At 33.2% G+C, this 17514-nt stretch overlaps 1 protein-coding gene and 1 pseudogene across 1 annotated transcript; one reads left to right on the forward strand and one right to left on the reverse strand.

Moving 5' to 3' along the window:
• The first annotated feature begins 1436 nt into the window (after positions 1-1436).
• Positions 1437-17184, forward strand: LOC138306750 (uncharacterized). The gene is made up of 9 exons (XM_069247218.1): positions 1437-1635; positions 2633-2809; positions 8202-8344; positions 9674-9787; positions 11663-11776; positions 12091-12243; positions 12529-12734; positions 14291-14449; positions 14760-17184. Exons 2-9 carry the CDS (start codon positions 2670-2672, stop codon positions 14949-14951), a joined length of 1221 nt encoding a protein of 406 aa, XP_069103319.1. The 5' UTR covers positions 1437-1635; positions 2633-2669; the 3' UTR covers positions 14952-17184.
• On the reverse strand, positions 5972-7243 carry LOC138308467 (uncharacterized; annotated as a pseudogene).
• Positions 17185-17514: the final 330 nt, after the last annotated feature.

Genomic DNA, 17514 nt, shown 5'->3' on the forward strand with positions numbered 1-17514 from the left:
TTTCAACGGGTCGGTGTAAAAAGTGCGCTGAAAGTTCAGTTTTCAACGTTTTTCGGGGTCATTTTTCAACGTTGAAAAATGACCCGAGGTCAGTTTTCAACGGGGGTCCATTTTCAACGTTACACCGGCGATAAAGATTTCATTTCTTGTACATTTCTTCAAAAACAATAAAACATACATTTAGGAAGCCCTTCATTTCTTCGAGAATAAATCCTTTAGGAGTATTATGATCAATGACTAGAAGATTACCAAAAAATATATATATTTAGATTCTAAATACAAGGCAAATTAAATTTTGAAATGCAAATCTCTGAACTTTAATTAGCACAGAATAATTTCCAGATAAAAATATCAAATGTCACTTGATAAAAAGTAAGTTTTTTAAACAAAATTTAAATAACATTTTTTGTCATCATATACAGACATCATGACTTTTTGTATTTTTTCACATGGATCAATTGAGAATTACACTACAATCATATCTGTTTGAATGACTTCATAATAGAGGACATGTAGCTCTGTGATATTCGTGATTGATCAGCCAAATCTGGAATGAATGTATTCTCATTCTGCATGATGACATAATTATGTACATGTAGTATAATAATTAGGATATATGCTACATACTCAAATTGGGTATATCTCACTCAGATTGCATGGCAAATTAATCTAATTAATATACAAATATTTCAAAATCAAAAATGAAAATTGATTTGATATAGTCTACTCAGTAGGAGGCCTTATTGGTTTTTTATCTCTACATTTTCCCAGTTTTGATTTTAATTTGCTGGTTAAAATTTAAAAAAAAAATGCTATAATGTCTTTTAAATACATTAGAATAGCACGTACCAAAATTAAATTTACAGATTTTATTTAACGTTACATTATTTCTTTTGGAAATTGACACAATCATAAACACAAATATATAAGCTAAGGTCAATAATTACAAATTAATCAGCCGTGGTAAATAACCCCATCTCTCAAAATATTACTGTGAAGTTTGCCATACAATGTATATGCATGTGATACCTACAGGTCGTAATTTAAAACAGCCATATACTGTAAACATCGATGCATAGAAGAACTATTCTGCTGTCCTCATGAAGTCTACATGTATGTTCTCCAGTGTATCAAAATATAAGTATGGTCAACATCGGTTGTAAGCCAAGCAGTCTGTGTCCGTATTTGTTTACATTCAGCAATCAGACATTACGTAAACAAACACACATGCCTGTGTTTCCCGCACTGAATAATCAGGTGACTAACACATGTGTCACAAAAGAATGTCGTGGACACACTCTGTAAACAAAGAACTGTCGCTTCCGACAAGTTTTGTTGTTAATACTCTATTTAGTTAACATTTAACAGACATTATGTTGTTTTATTTGGATAATGCTTCACGTAATATAAATAATAAGATCAACATCACATGTACGACAACTTTAACATTTTCCGGCATGTCGTGAAAACTGTAACGATCGAGATTCTGAAAGTACAGAGAACTTCCTCTTCATTTGGCATGCTGACGAGGATTGTCATTATATCATTGCTTAAATAATATCGGTACAACATAGGCCTACTGTACGATATTTATTGTGGTAGGCCCTACGAGTATGTACTGAGTATACAAAAAATGTACGTATTGAATTGTGCGTCAGATACCAGCGATCAACCGATTTCACTTCACAAGTTTCTTAGTTTTACACACGTGTTACAAAGACCTCGCTCATGGGCGTTCATGATTGTTTTGTTAATATCAATATATAATTGCTGAACATTATTTCATATTTACTCGTAATAATATCGGCAAAATCCTGTCTTTAGTGTGACCTTCTTTCAACCGGAAGTTGCGCAGATACGTACACATGTGCAAATGACGGGCAGAAATAAGGCCACCGGTCATCATAATTTATGCAAATTGTCTTGACCATTGTACGTAAATAGCGACTTTATCGTACTTTTTTATGAGTCCTTGGTAACTTCACTACTTAAGATATGAAATGGAAACTACTGATATAAAATTAAATAGACATATACTTAATGAATATAAATCAATCTTTATTACTTTTGCAGTGAAAAGGTTTTATTCATGTATACTAAAAATATCGTATTATATAGTTAAATATACTGTACATTAAATTGTAAATGTTGTAATTAAAAAAAAAAAACACTAAAAAATTATAATTAGAGCACTCTATGTATTATTTCAAATTGAAGAACGTATTTTTCCCCGATCCCTAACTGTAACACATCACCTTGTCTGTCTAGGTCGGAATGTACCTGGACACCATGTCCACCTGTAGTGGACACCGTGTTCACACGTAGTGCACTCCGTGTCTACCTGTAGTCTGAATCTTGTGCACTCCGTGTCTACCTGTAGTCTAAATCTTGTGCACTCCGTGTCTACCTGTAGTCTAAATCTTGTGCACTCCGTGTCTACCTGTAGTCTAAACGTAGTGCACTCCGTGTCTACCTGTAGTCTAAACCTCGTGCACTCCGTGTGCACAAGGGTGTAACCTTTAGTCTACTACCAACTGTACATGCCTTTGTGTTAAAAAATAATTTTAATACGTTGGTACGCATGACAAGGTATTCACCTCTCCAGTGATCTGATGTGCTCTACTTACTACAGAAGACACAGAACTTTGAAGCTGAAACCTTTAGGTGACATGGAGGACCTAGATGTCATTTTCCCAGAGTTTGGATCTAAGTTACGCCAAAAAGACTTTGTACTAGAAGATGGGTATACATTTTTGAACCATGGATATAAAGGAGCTGTTCCTAAACCAGTGATTGAAGCCCAGCAAAGGTAAGTGTATATTGTAGGTGTTTATCGGTAATTACATCCATCACTATAGCTTTAAAATGACTATCAAGTTTAAAGATTGGTCTGGTCTGTTCTTAGTTTTACAGATTTACTGACAACTCTCTTAAATTATATTTATTACCTACCATAAAACGTGTCAGCAATCAGTCAAGCTTTAAAAAAACAAGACAAACAAAAACAAAGCGAAAACATGTACAGGCCATTCGGTGAAATATGACACTGTAACAACGACTTTAGCTGGTGTGACAAAGTCTACGTATAGGCAGAGTCATTCAGGTGACTGGCCAGTAACTAACTAAAAGTGTTAATGTCTACACTTGTGTAAGATAACACACAATCGTAATAAAACGTGTAGTACTTTTGTATGGGTAAGGCTGGATAAAAGTATAGTATATGAATGAGTCAGTAGGATAGACCTTCATCTATAACATACAGGTACACATGGATCAAACTACAGTACTTTTGTATGGGTAAGGCTCGATAAAAGTATAGTATATGAATGAGTCAGTAGGATAGACCTTCATCTATAACATACAGGTACACATGGATCAAACTACAGTACTTTTGTATGGGTAAGGCTTGTATGGGTAAGGCTGGATAAAAGTATAGTATATGAATGAGTCAGTAGGATAGACCTTCATACATAACATACAGGTACACAAGGATCAAACTACAGTACTTTTGTATGGGTAAGGCTCGATAAAAGTATAGTATATGAATGAGTCAGTAGGATAGACCTTCATCTATAACATACAGGTACACATGGATCAAACTACAGTACTTTTGTATGGGTAAGGCTCGATAAAAGTATAGTATATGAATGAGTCAGTAGGATAGACCTTCATCTATAACATACAGGTACACAAGGATCAAACTACAGTACTTTTGTATGGGTAAGGCTCGATAAAAGTATAGTATATGAATGAGTCAGTAGGATAGACCTTCATACATAACATACAGGTACACATGGATCAAACTACAGTACTTTTGTATGGGTAAGGCTCGATAAAAATATAGTATATGAATGAGTCAGTAGGATAGACCTTCATACATAACATACAGGTACACAAGGATCAAACTACAGTACTTTTGTATGGGTAAGGCTCGATAAAAGTATAGTATATGAATGAGTCAGTAGGATAGACCTTCACCTATAACATACAGGTACACATGGATCAAACTACAGTACTTTTGTATGGGTAAGGCTCGATAAAAGTATAGTATATGAATGAGTCAGTAGGATAGACCTTCATCTATAACATACAGGTACACATGGATCAAACTACAGTACTTTTGTATGGGTAAGGCTCGATAAAAGTATAGTATATGAATGAGTCAGTAGGATAGACCTTCATCTATAACATACAGGTACACATGGATCAAACTACAGTACTTTTGTATGGGTAAGGCTCGATAAAAATATAGTATATGAATGAGTCAGTAGGATAGACCTTCATTCATAACATACAGGTACACAAGGATCAAACTACAGTACTTTTGTATGGGTAAGGCTCGATAAAAGTATAGTATATGAATGAGTCAGTAGGATAGACCTTCATACATAACATACAGGTACACATGGATCACAAAGAAGTCGTTATAAATAGTTCTTAATAATGTCACGTTGATGTGTTCTTTTTGGGATGAAATGTGGTGTGATAAATGACTTGACCAGATGGATACAGTTGCGAACTTTATTAATCCACAGTGAATCCAAAGTACATTCAGTTAACAGCGAAGTATAAATCCTCATCGTACTCTCACACTAACCCTGGCCAGGCTCTTTCACACAATGTTCACACAAGTCTATTTACAAGTTCATCCTCACAAAGTAACTTTTTTTTTTTTTTTTTTTTTATAAACCCATCCTCCCTTCTGACCTGGTACGGGGGATAGGGTAGTACACCTAAGTGAACCATCATGTGACAACTGGCGGAAACCGCCTTGCTGATCACGGTATCCCCTGTACCAGGTAAGTATCCTCACAAAGTAACGGTCCTTTCACCTACTTCTAAAACTACTGGAAAATTATCTTTATTTAAAGCGCGCACCTCTATTTATACGGCTTCAATAATAATTAATATTCATCAACTCCCAAATTATTCTATTGACCAATCCTAACCTTTTACCTTATGCACGTGCTCAACATGTGCCTAATATGGACCAAGGCGATGTCCACAATGCGACACTGACCAAAATCGTGTACACATCAAACATACAAACCAAAGCGAGATGCGTAAACCTATACCAGATTACTATTACAGCCTTTACAGTACTCAAAGGCCTCTGTGCTTGAGTAGTTCCATATTTACACTAAACAAAACATCTATCTTTCCTAAACATATTAACTTTCTAATAAAACAAGCTATATATGTTCTCAAAATCACTACATGTATTCAAAGAGAACATTACACTGAGGTGTCTGAACTAGTCCAATGCACTTATATCTCGATGTCTGTCAACACATATACAGAGTCATACTATTATGAGTTATATATGATACGGGAAAATGTTCAACGTAAATAATATACAATGGAGTGTCCTAGGTAATAAATCATTTAACAAGATGATTTTAATAATAAAATCAAAGACTCCTTCTGCGTGTTTAGACTCACATCAGACACTTAACCCCTTAACTCCCAAGATGTTTTAATTGAACTCTCAAAAATACAAAAAAAATTCTAGTGAAACTCATTACTAAAATAGAATTTGCAACTGTCCTATAAAGAGCGATGTCTCCACTTTGGTAAAAAGTAAATTCGCGTAAATATAACAAACTATTTTAGGGTGATAAATATTACACATTCATTGAAATTAAAATAATTTTGTCCAAGAATTAGGCAAATACTGCAGAGTGACGCCGTCGATTTCACACCTTTTACACCTGTAATGGAATATCTGATTCAAGTTTTCTCAATTTTTTTTTATTTTCCAAGTGCAATACAGTATATAGATTTAACAAATACATAAATACATAATACAATAATCATTGTTATGTTTCAAGATGGCGGAGGATAATTCCGATATACTTCATAACAAGTTAAGACTAAGACAATCAGACTAATAAATGAGTATGATATACTACAGATTAATGAGAATTTTCCTTTTTTTTCTGTTGCCTGGATCAAATATTTTCCCAGCATATTATAAGTTCTTTACATTTTTAGATGAAAATAACATAATTAATTTATATACACTTGGGTGTTTGTGGTAATAAGCTTTTATAAACTGTTTACGTAACTCAGAATAAGCAGGACATAGTATTACAAAATGCATTGCATCTTCTACATCATTTTTGACACAAACAATACAAAGTCTATCGCCTCTGGGAACGGCGTTATAACGGCCAGCTTCAATATGCAGAGAGTGGGCTTGCTTTCGATATTTACTCAATATTTGTTTAGTTTTAGAATTCAAAGGTTTCTTTAAATAAAATTGAATTTCAAAGTTATCAACAAGATGTTTGTAAATTTCACATTTAGAAGAAACATCAAATGCGCAACGCAATTGCTGAATAAATATATCATGCAAGCGCTGTGAATATACTTCCAGAAAGTGTTTTTCATTATCTACATTCTGAGAAATCCAAATATTGTTGAAACCACATCTACATTAATCATTTTTTTATATCATACAACCAATTTAATTTATAATCAGACTTTTTTATAATGAGTTCAAATAGAGCATTATAGCATGATTTTAGAATACAATTATCTATTCTTAATAGCTTTAACCAATATTTCATCACCATTATTTTACGCTGTATATGTAAAGTAAACCTACCAGTCTCAAAATACACCATAGAACTATTGACTGTTTTTTTCACCTTCAATAAACTCTTCAGGAATAAAAGATGTACAGCTTCAATCTTAGGTGCTGGGTGAAAGCCCCATACCTCGCAACAGTAATTAAGCACACATGACACATAAGTATCAAATAATGATAATTTTGTTTCAACATTAAGCATATATTTTGACATTCTACTATTAAGGAGATAGTATGACTTTCTTCCTTGTGATGCTAAAGTATTAAGCACTAGAGTAAATTTCCCATCATAATTGAAAACTAGCCCCAAATAACAAAATTGTCAACAATATCTATAGCTCTTCTATGAAAGGTCAAGCACTCATTAGCCTGTAAACGCTTGCTTTTTCTAAAAACAACTATTTTGGTTTTATCAATATTAGCAGATAAACTCCATGTATTTGAATAATTTTGCAGACAATCTAACATATTTTGTAGGTCATTAGCATCTTCAATAAACAAAACTGTGTCGTCAGTATACATAAGTTTAAACAAATTTAAAAGTTGCAATTGATAGCTTTGACAATTGGAGTTTATCAACTCACTTTCTATATCAATAAAAAAGAGAATAAAGTATCGGGGACAAAGATTCCCCTTGTAAGACTCCAACATGTAAATCGAACATTGCAGATAATTTTCCACTTAATTTAGTACATGATTTTACATTATCATAAATTGATATAATTACTTTCAACAATCTACCCCTAATTCCACATCGCCATAATTTAAGCCAAAGCTTATTATGTACAATGCTATCAAATGCTTTACTGTAATCGACAAATACACAATAAAGCTTTTGATTGAACACGTCTACTACATAGTACTGAATCCATTATTATTTTTTTATATATTCCTTTTAGCTTGGTCTATGATACCTTCATTCTGTCAAAATATATCCTAACTTATTAGTATCCTATACACTTTAAATAGATGAGTCATCAACAAACACTTTTAAACACTTATGTGTTATTACATACTACTATCGTGATGGAAATGCTATCTATATATAGTGTATGAATATTTATGATTTTGTCTGTGAACAAATCTTGAAGTTACATATTTCAGGCCAGCATAAATCTCCTTTGAATATTGCATGATTTAGTGTTGTTTTTGAACACGTGGTGCCTTTACAAATATGTAGAGGTTATATCAGAAGAGAATATCAGGTGATGCCATATAGATTAACGTACCTGAAATGACGTCATCCCAGCGCTGTCATCTAACCAGCGTTTTCAGCATTATAGTCCATAGTATTCAATGTCAGTTGATTTCCAAGCATCACATATCTGTAAGACTCAAATGCAGAAAAATGTGAAAATCATATTAATCCTTTAATACAAGACCAGTTTTATATCGAGACCTGTTTTTCTTACATAATTTGTTATATATTTTAAACCACAAAAACACTTCAACGAAATTACAATCTGAAGAAAGATCGATTATCTAAGGTCAAACTTATAGATAATATTTTAAGGAAAAATCTCACAAAGCCAAAGAGGAACGGGTAAGGAATGCGTTCGAATGTCATATGTTGATTTCAAAAGTCACCATCGCAACGTTTCCATTATAGATTCGAAGACGAGGCGAGGAGACAGCCAACCAATACGTTCATGAGAAAGAAACAATCTAATTGGATAAAGAGTCGTGACTCCGTAGCGGAGTTTCTAAACGCCGATCCAGATGACGTCGTCCTTGTTCCAAATGTCACTTCAGGTAATTAACTTACATTATATATAATAATAATAATAAAAGTACTGCCAGAGGTTTCTTCATAATTCCAATTGTTCTGAAATCAGAACGATTTTTTAAGTGTTCCAGCAAAATTAATGTAGTGTAACTTTCTTATTTTTGGAGAAAATCGACTTTTTGTGTCCGTATTTCCCTGATGCAGATATTCACTTTTGCCATACTTGGAAGGTCTTTATCACTACGGTGGTTATTCCCGTTGAAAACAAGCGTTCTGACGCCCTTCGCGGGTAAAGTTCATTTTACGAATTTAAAGTCAACAAAAGAAGCGGAACAATATCAAGAAACAATGCATTTTCAACACTAATATCGACATTAGTCGGGCACAGAACTCGATATCGGATTTTAAGAATTTCCTGTAATAGTTGCAATAGAAAAATATTACGATGTCAGTAAATAAATGTTTAATTTCTTTCGTTTGATTCAATTTCTAAATTTGATGACTTGATCCCGAACATTCCAGTGACGAGTGAATGAAACGGCAGTCAGTCCCGCCAAACAGTGACGTCACAATCACCGGAATGACGTCGCTTACATATTTCCCACGGTAGTCAAAAGGAGTACACACTCATTCGGTTTAGTGAATGCATCTTTTCTTGATCATCAAAGAAGCGTTTCGCTTTGAGCGAAATCGTGTTAATAACAGGCAATTTGCTTTCGTTTTGAATACCATCTTCTGTATATATAATGAAAAATTTACAGGATAAACAGAATACACAGTCACCATAAACGATAGCAGCATCGATATTAATTATAGCAAAACAAAAATGTCAAACGTTGGAAATATTGCAAGAACATTCATTATTTACATATTTCATCTAGACTAAATAATTTGCAAATCCCATACACTACCTGCAAGGAGGTGTCCTTGGCCTATCGCTACCCACGATGCTCTCGATCGTGGTCTTATATTATGTAACTTTTAATGGGATATTAAATCTAGATATATCTGTTTTCAACAGTTAAATTTCTATGAACACTTGTAAAACAAGCAGTCTGAACTGCTATTCCGAGACCGTAAAATGCAATCTTGGTCATCTCAGCCAAAACACAGGGACACGCAAATAATAAAATTAGGTTAGCTTTTTAATTGTCATTATTGTTTTATACACTGTATGTTATATTTAAACGAAAACATATATTTTACCTAAGAAGCCAATGACATATATAATGTAAGTATCGGTTAGCTTGTAAAATGAATAATAATATACAAATAACTAATTATTGTCTGTGATGTTTTTTTCGAAGCCAAAAATTGAAATACAATGTTGGTTGTTGTTATCTGTTATCATACAGGTATCAACGCGATTATGATGTCTATACCACTCAAGTCTGGAGATACCATAATAGTCACTAATCAAGCCTTCGTGTCCACAAACAACGCATGCGCACAACTCTTATACCATAAAGGTTAGTAAGCATATTGTTCTAGCTAGAGAATTTCAATAATTACTATGATGACATTCAATTCAAAGTAAAATATTTTAATTTTAATCGGCTGTTATAAAGACGTTAAAATAATTATATCCAATCATTATTTATGCACTATTTATTTATCGTATTTAGTTGTAAAAAAATGTTTTGCTATTCATATGTCGTTAATTTAGCAGACAGTAAGTTTTTATCAGTTACATATGCCTTTCCCCTACAAACGTATCATCTATACATAGTTTTACATGAATAGCAACCTCGTTTGAAATTTTGCAAAACCGGCTACGGAGTAGTTGCCTGGCTGAAAACAACCCATTATTTCCTTTATTTAAAGATTCACTTGAATATATTTTTTGTGTTATGGAGATATAACACAAATATCTGAAGGTACTCTAAATAAACCGCGTGCTATATCTCCTTAACATAAAAATTCTATTCAAATTAATCCTTATAATTCAATTTACTAAAAATAATCTCTTCAATATTCAAACTTCATTTTGGGACTCTTTTGTCTATGAAACCATTACGCCGTCATCTCAGCCAATCAGAGGCAACGTCACAAACGCCATTTTTTCCTTTATGGGCTGACAAAGTAAATTTCTAAACCAATGAAAATGCTCGTAACAAGCAAAATTGAATTATTTATATTTCAATGAAATGTTATCACAATTGATGTCTCTTAAAAATGTTACTTTTTCAGAATATATACAATTCAATATACTGAATCAAAAATCAAAACTAATTTCATAAAAGAAAGGGAAGTAGGCATAGCTAATTATGTAACACATCATTGATTAAATCAAGACATATTTTGTCACCAATTTTATCTCCTTAAAAAGAAATAGTTAATCTTATTTGTTTATTTTGATGTTTAAGGGGAAACATATATCAAATACAATGTATTGAATGAAAATGGCCAGATTTAACTATAAAAAAAACTTTATGTAAAACATTTGATATATTGATATGACAATTGTGGTATAGACTATAGGTACTAAATTAAATGCTGTTTTATTAATGAGAGAATTCTTTTCAGTATGAAGCAGACGATCACTTCTGGACCTACCCAACCCCGGACATGGATATGTTTGTTAGTCTGCAATCGTTAACTGTTGTTCTCTTTTAATTTTGTTTATTAGTGTACAGTTTAACATTTGGTTTGGTAAAGTACGAAGGTTACTTTTGATGATTTCTACAATATTATCTCACAAACATTGTCACGAATTCCTCGTTTGTCTAGTGTGCATGAAACTTTGTTTTACAGTAGCTATAGATTGATATAGAATGGACGGTCTAAAGAATTAGCAATCAAGTATCACAACAAGAAAGTATTTGTCCCATCCTATTTGAGAGGACATATCGGGACTCTACATATGGACACACTGTAGGTTGTATCTCTCTTATCCTATTTTCATCATTTCCCCTTTCTTCTCCTTTGATAGGCATCTGTAGTTTTCCCATAAAATCCAGACAGAAAGTTCTACTAGAGTCGCCCATGTTACACTCTCTGATATTTATACAAGCAATGTATTATATAATTGCACTGTTGACGGTGATGCCAGTGGGACATTGTGAAGATGGAGGTAATCCGTTACCATTATCAAGGAATGATCACATTCCTTGATCAAGTTACCAGCTCGAACTGTAAGATGTTCCGGGTTTTATTTTAAACCTATTGTAATGCATTACACCATTATTCTAATGTTTTGACTATAACTTGTAAAATAAATGTAAATGATAATGTAAATAATTTGATTCTAGTTTCATATTTGTATTTATCTTTGAAAGTAATTGCATATTTTATCACCGGAATACATGAAATAGAGCTACTTGTTGACATTGTTTTTCATATAGGTATAACGACCAGGGTAGTGGACATCGTCCCACCCATCAAGGACACAAATCAAGTGGTCAAACTGTACAGGGATTCGCTGGACAGTATTCTAAACATCCGGGCAGTTGTGATTGGTATGTTACGTCATATCCTGCGATGCATGTTTCTTTTTATTGTGACTCCATAATGAATGATGTGCATTTTTAAAACATTCTCTTTCAGATAACGATTTTTATTATTATTTCCCTAGTATGTAAGAACGGAAATGGACGTTCTAATCCTAGTGTTGATGTGAAATACCGTATCCTAGGAATTTTTAGCAATAAGTTTCAAACACTTTATAGCGAATAACTTCTCCTAACCCCATGGAATCATAATAAGTAAAAAAGTTTTACTTTACATTAAATATACATATGTATGTAAATACTAACTAATGGTCTATTTTCAGACTACGTCTCATGTCCGTGTGCGATGATGTTTCCGGTGGCTGAAATCGTCCAACTTTGTCAGAAGTATAATGTTGTTACAATTGTTGATGGTGCGCATGCTCCAGGACACATCCCCCTAAGTTTGAAAGAAACGAAAGCTGACTTTTTTACAGGTACAATTTTATAGCAATTTTAACCCAAAATCAGTAAAATATTTTTGTTTATACATTTATACGGGTTATCAGCATTCCTGGAATTTTCACGTCAATAATTTGTTTAAGCAATGGACCAAAATGAAATAAGGTCTTTAGTTGTATGATACCTCACACGTCCCATTGCAGGGAGTCATATCGACATCGCTGATCAATCACTACAATAAGAAACATCTAACCAATTTCAAGTACAATGTAAGACAGAAACCTACTTTTCTCTTTATTGATTCCACTTTTTTGTTTCAGGTAACTTCCATAAGTGGCTGTTCGCGCCCTGGGGATGTGCCTTCGTGTGGAAGAACAAGAGGTTGACTTTCCCGCTAAGGTCCCTCACCAGCTCCGCCGCAAATGCTGATATTGCGTCTCAGTTCTGTATGCAAGGAACCAGAGACGATAGCTGTTTTTATTCCTTACCCGCGGCGATACAGTATATTAGAACAAAAGGAGGACTTGTGAGTAAAATATATCTATATTTCGACTACAACTGGCGCGTGCCATTTAACTCCCAGATTATCAAATAAACTGTACAGCTGTTGATTAACATATTAACAATGTAGTTCTATACTGGGTCGCGACCCGTTACCGGGATTTACAAATGTAGCTCTATACTGGGTCGCGACCAGTTACCGGGATTTACAATGTAGCTCTATACTGGGTCGCGACCAGTTACCGAGATTTACAATGTAGCTCTATACTGGGTCTCAACCAGTTACCGGGATTTACAATGTAGCTCTATACTGGGTCGCGACCAGTTACCGGGATTTTTTCCATATTTTTAACGATTTTGTCAAAGCTAACGCACAGAAGGCGTTGAAAATATACTTCAGTAACAATAGTCATTGTTTAATTTTGACTATATGTTTTTTGACCAGGCGCCATTTATTTTCACCGCTTACAGTTGACGATACCTACAGGACCAGTTACCGTGATGTTTTTAAAACCTGCTCATTGCACCAAAACTTAGTATATATTTCAATAAAGCGACATATATCTATTTGATATCTTTTAGTGTAATAATATCATCGTAATGCATGGTTATTTTGGGATCCAGTGACATATATCGAAAGCATCAAGGAAAAAACGACTGTCTAAAGATGCGTTCGATAGGTGACTAGGGAATCACTAAAAGTTCAGCTCTAGGCAGGAGTAAAATAGACAAAAAATGTGTAGACGACCTAAAACTTCAAAGAAATTTACTAAATACATATAAATTATTTTGTTTGCAAAAAGGTAAACACAAGACGTATGCACATGGTGAAAACTCTAAGCTTCTGTTTTTTTGCATACTTTGACCTACTTTGATACAGACGATTTTTGAAACCGATTGAATAACAAAATAAATGATGATTTCATGAAATTTTAGGATTAATATGCAATTAAGTAATGATTTCAAGCTATCCCCCGCTGTGATTGATTGTTACAAACTTTGATTTCAAAAGGAAAGCGTAGATTTGTTAACAATATCATTGCAAATGATTTTTTATTTTTTTTGTTTGTTTGTTTGTTAAATGAACACTTGCATGGCTACTTTAATTAAGCTGTTAAAATTTTTTAAAAGAATTGTGCGAGAGATCACGGTAACTGGTCGCGACCCAGTAACGTCCAGATTCATTTTTCCTCCAAATACCAAATCATTTTAAAGCATGTTGGAAAGCGAATGTGCGGTGTTTTTTCCGTCAAAATACGCTACAGTTTAGGTGTAAAGCCGACCCAAACAACTTATAATCTGTGTAACGGGTTTTGACATGAAGGATTCACTGATGAATCCGGAACAAACTTCAGCACAATATTTTCATGAGTGTATCTCGGGAAGACGATGACACCGTGCTCATGTCGAGTAAAACCTATATTCAACACCTATTCGTTGTGTGAATTCTATATAAGCAACGGGAAAAATAATTTCATTTCATTTGTTAAACAGAATGACTTCGCTTACAATGCTTACATTTCACAGGATACTGACCAATAAGTCTTTTATTTATCTATATTTCATACTTTTTCATTTTAGGAGAAAATTTCCGCGTACAACACTCGATTGTTAGAAATGGCGTCTGAGTACCTTGTAAGGCTGTGGCAGACGAGTACATTAGACATCCCGACCTCCATGGAGCCGCCATTCCTAAGGATGGTCCGTCTGCCGGAGATTTATGGATTCAGCACCTCCCAGGTATCTAGGGAGAATGTATGACGCTGACCAAAATGTGATTTAGTTGTTTGTTTTAGAAACAGTTTCTTCTATATAAATGAAAATAAATCACCAACATTATCATATCAATTCTAAATCATTATTTTGTTACAGTATTTGTTATATATGAATAAATACGAACGTTCATCACAGATCAGAATTTTATTGTATCATATATATACAATATCAATTCTTTTTAGTATTGATTAGTATGTTGTGGTTTGTACCTACAGTTGTAGGAAAACCATGTTACACATGTCCCTCTAATAAACAGTTTGGTTATGATTAACAGGACGATAAAAATTCCCTGATGGACCTTATTTACCACGACCACCACATAGACGTCTGTCTGAAGTCCGTTAACGACCAGCTGTACGTCCGTTTGTCTGTTCACATCTACAACTGTCTGGATGATTATAAGAAACTTGGGAATGCTGTATTGTTACTGGTGGATAGAGGAAGACGCAGGGACTCTAGATACTGATAGACTGTTTATAATACTTTATGTATTTGTATCAACTGAGAGAGGCAGAATATAAGTGCTAAGTGCTTAAGATTATTATTTATATAGGAACTTACATGAGTGTTCATTTCATATGAGATTTTATGAAACGAGTTAAAAGAAGTTATCAAAAGAATTTTTTTTCTTTGCGAGCCTTGGCGAACATAAATTAAAACTTCGAGACGAAGTTCATAAAATTTCATATAAAATGGACACAAATTTAAGATACTTTTTATCACATAACTACAAATACCTACATAACAAAGAATTTACGTCAAAATATATTCCGAAAATCCAGAAAAGGCCGCCATTTTGTAACGTCGTCCTCGTAATCGTTTTTCTGTCTAAATATATTATATTCAGTAATCGGCAAATACAGATACATATGCAACAGTTTTATTTTATTCTCTCATATTTTATGAATTAATATTTTGTATCAATATTAATTAATATTTGTATAAATATTACATTTTGAATTCTCACCCTTTCACTCATTTAATAGCATTTAGATCTGTCATTCAAAAATCCATTATTCTTTCATTCCCTAGAATTTTTTTCTGTCAATTTCACCACACACACATTATTTTACATACAACTTTTTTAAACTTTTCAGAAAAAAAAATACAATAAAACGATTGACCATATTTCACTATTTAGATGTTGTTTTAAGGCCTCTATCAAAACAATGATTACAGTGTTTTTAGTAACATCTGTACATGTCTGTATATTATCTGTTTTAATTTTCAGTTGTTTTTTATATCGCTCACTACAGAATCAGCGTTTTGTTCTTCATTTTCATTTTTTTTATTCCTTGCTTTCCAAATTTGCCATTTGGTGTTGAATATTACAAAGTTACACCATTCATTTATATTATCCGCATACTTGGAGATTCCGAGAATTCTTTCTTTCTCATATATATTAATATAGTTTTGATCATTAATATTGCTTGTTGCAATGGAATCGTTAATCAATTTTCCCATTTAGTTCCAAATTGATTCATTGAAAAAACAATTGCTAAAGAGGTGATATTGTGTTTCTTCTTCGTTCTTACATAGGTTACATAGACCATTTGATTTTTGCATTGATTTAAGTTTATACTCAGTCGTTAAATTTCTGTGATAACTTCTCCATTGGAAATCCTTGATTTTTCTATTGGTTATTTTGTCATTTAAAGAGAGCCAGTTTGCATTCCAATTTAAAATCGTTTTTCTTTCCATTTTTGATGGATTTTATTTCATTACCTTTGTTAAAAATTATCAACTTAATACACTTATTAAAATGCTTGTTTAAAATCAGAAGACTGTTTTTGTATTTTACTACTAGGTCATCTGAGATTTGGAGAAATTTATTATCATTTTCATTATTGTTTCGCAGTAAGGTTTTCAATTCTGAAGGGATTGCCCTTCTGTTTTTTGCAAATTCTGATATCCAATTATTTTTAGTCTCTAACTTTTCCAGTAATCGTTCCGATGAAATGAAGTCGTTTTGCTCTGAATCTGTTTCAGATACAGAAATACTACTTTCATAGTATGTTCCAGGACTGGGTTTCACTATGTATTATTTTGCTTTGAGCATTTCTTTAAAACAGTCTGATTTAATTGTTTGTAAATTCATTTTCCAGTAAACTTTCCCCTTTTCAATTTCATTTGGTTTTAGAATTATAACTGGAGGTCAGTAGTGGTCATTGTTTGTAAAGGGGGCATAACTCTAAGCAAGATTTTAAGACCATATAGTTTATTGATTTACTTGTTAGAAAATAATCAATTCTTGATTGGTCCTTCCTCTTTAAAATGTATCTAATTTTGATACTGGGCGTCCTCGTAATCTTGACGTCACGTCATTTTTCCTGACGTCATTTTATTGTTTCTGTCTGACGTCACAATGAATTTCCAGCCAATGAAATTTGCTCCAGGTCATATTACACTACTGACATATACAAAAAATATTACACGGGCGAAATCACTGGATATCAGGTGGATTATGTGATAAATATGTACATATATATATATTTGTTTATTTGTATGTTTTGTTGGTTTATTTAAAGTTCTATTCATACATATATTGTTAGAGGTCAAAGTGGAAGGTTTGCCTTTATTTCAGTCCATACTATTTATGTAATACATATAAGCTTGTATCGGAACTATACAATGTTTATCAGGGAAATGCTGAAGCAATCATTACGAAAAAAATGCAAACATGAAACAAAAGAAAACAATGCGTTTTTGTTTTTGTTACTGAGAACAAATGCCAATATGACTTATCAATTGCACATATACCAGTGACATTTCAGTGAAGCAATTATTCTATGGTACATGAATACAATGAATCAACTGGATCAGTCCATTTCCGATAGAATATATCCTGGTGTTGCCATCCGAACGACCCATTCTTTTCAGACTTGCTGAATGATGGGAGAACTGGAAGCTGCCCAGTCGTGCAGTCGTAGAACTGAGGACATCCTAAACGTCGTCGGTATACCTCTGATGTTAGCAGTTATCGTAACGTTACCGTAGGAGGCCTTTGTTAGAGTAACCATGACGTCATC

Source organism: Argopecten irradians, chromosome 1 (genome assembly GCF_041381155.1).
Source record: "Argopecten irradians isolate NY chromosome 1, Ai_NY, whole genome shotgun sequence".
NCBI lineage: Eukaryota > Metazoa > Mollusca > Bivalvia > Pectinida > Pectinidae > Argopecten > Argopecten irradians.

Coding starts and splice junctions, on each gene's coding strand:
- LOC138306750 (XM_069247218.1), top strand. CDS start 2,670: ATGGAGGACCTAGATGTCATTTTCCCAGAGTTTGGATCTAAGTTACGC. Junction 11,777..12,090: donor CATCCGGGCAGTTGTGATTG/GTATGTTACGTC, acceptor GTCTATTTTCAG/ACTACGTCTCATGTCCGTGT. Junction 12,244..12,528: donor GAAAGCTGACTTTTTTACAG/GTACAATTTTAT, acceptor TTTTTGTTTCAG/GTAACTTCCATAAGTGGCTG.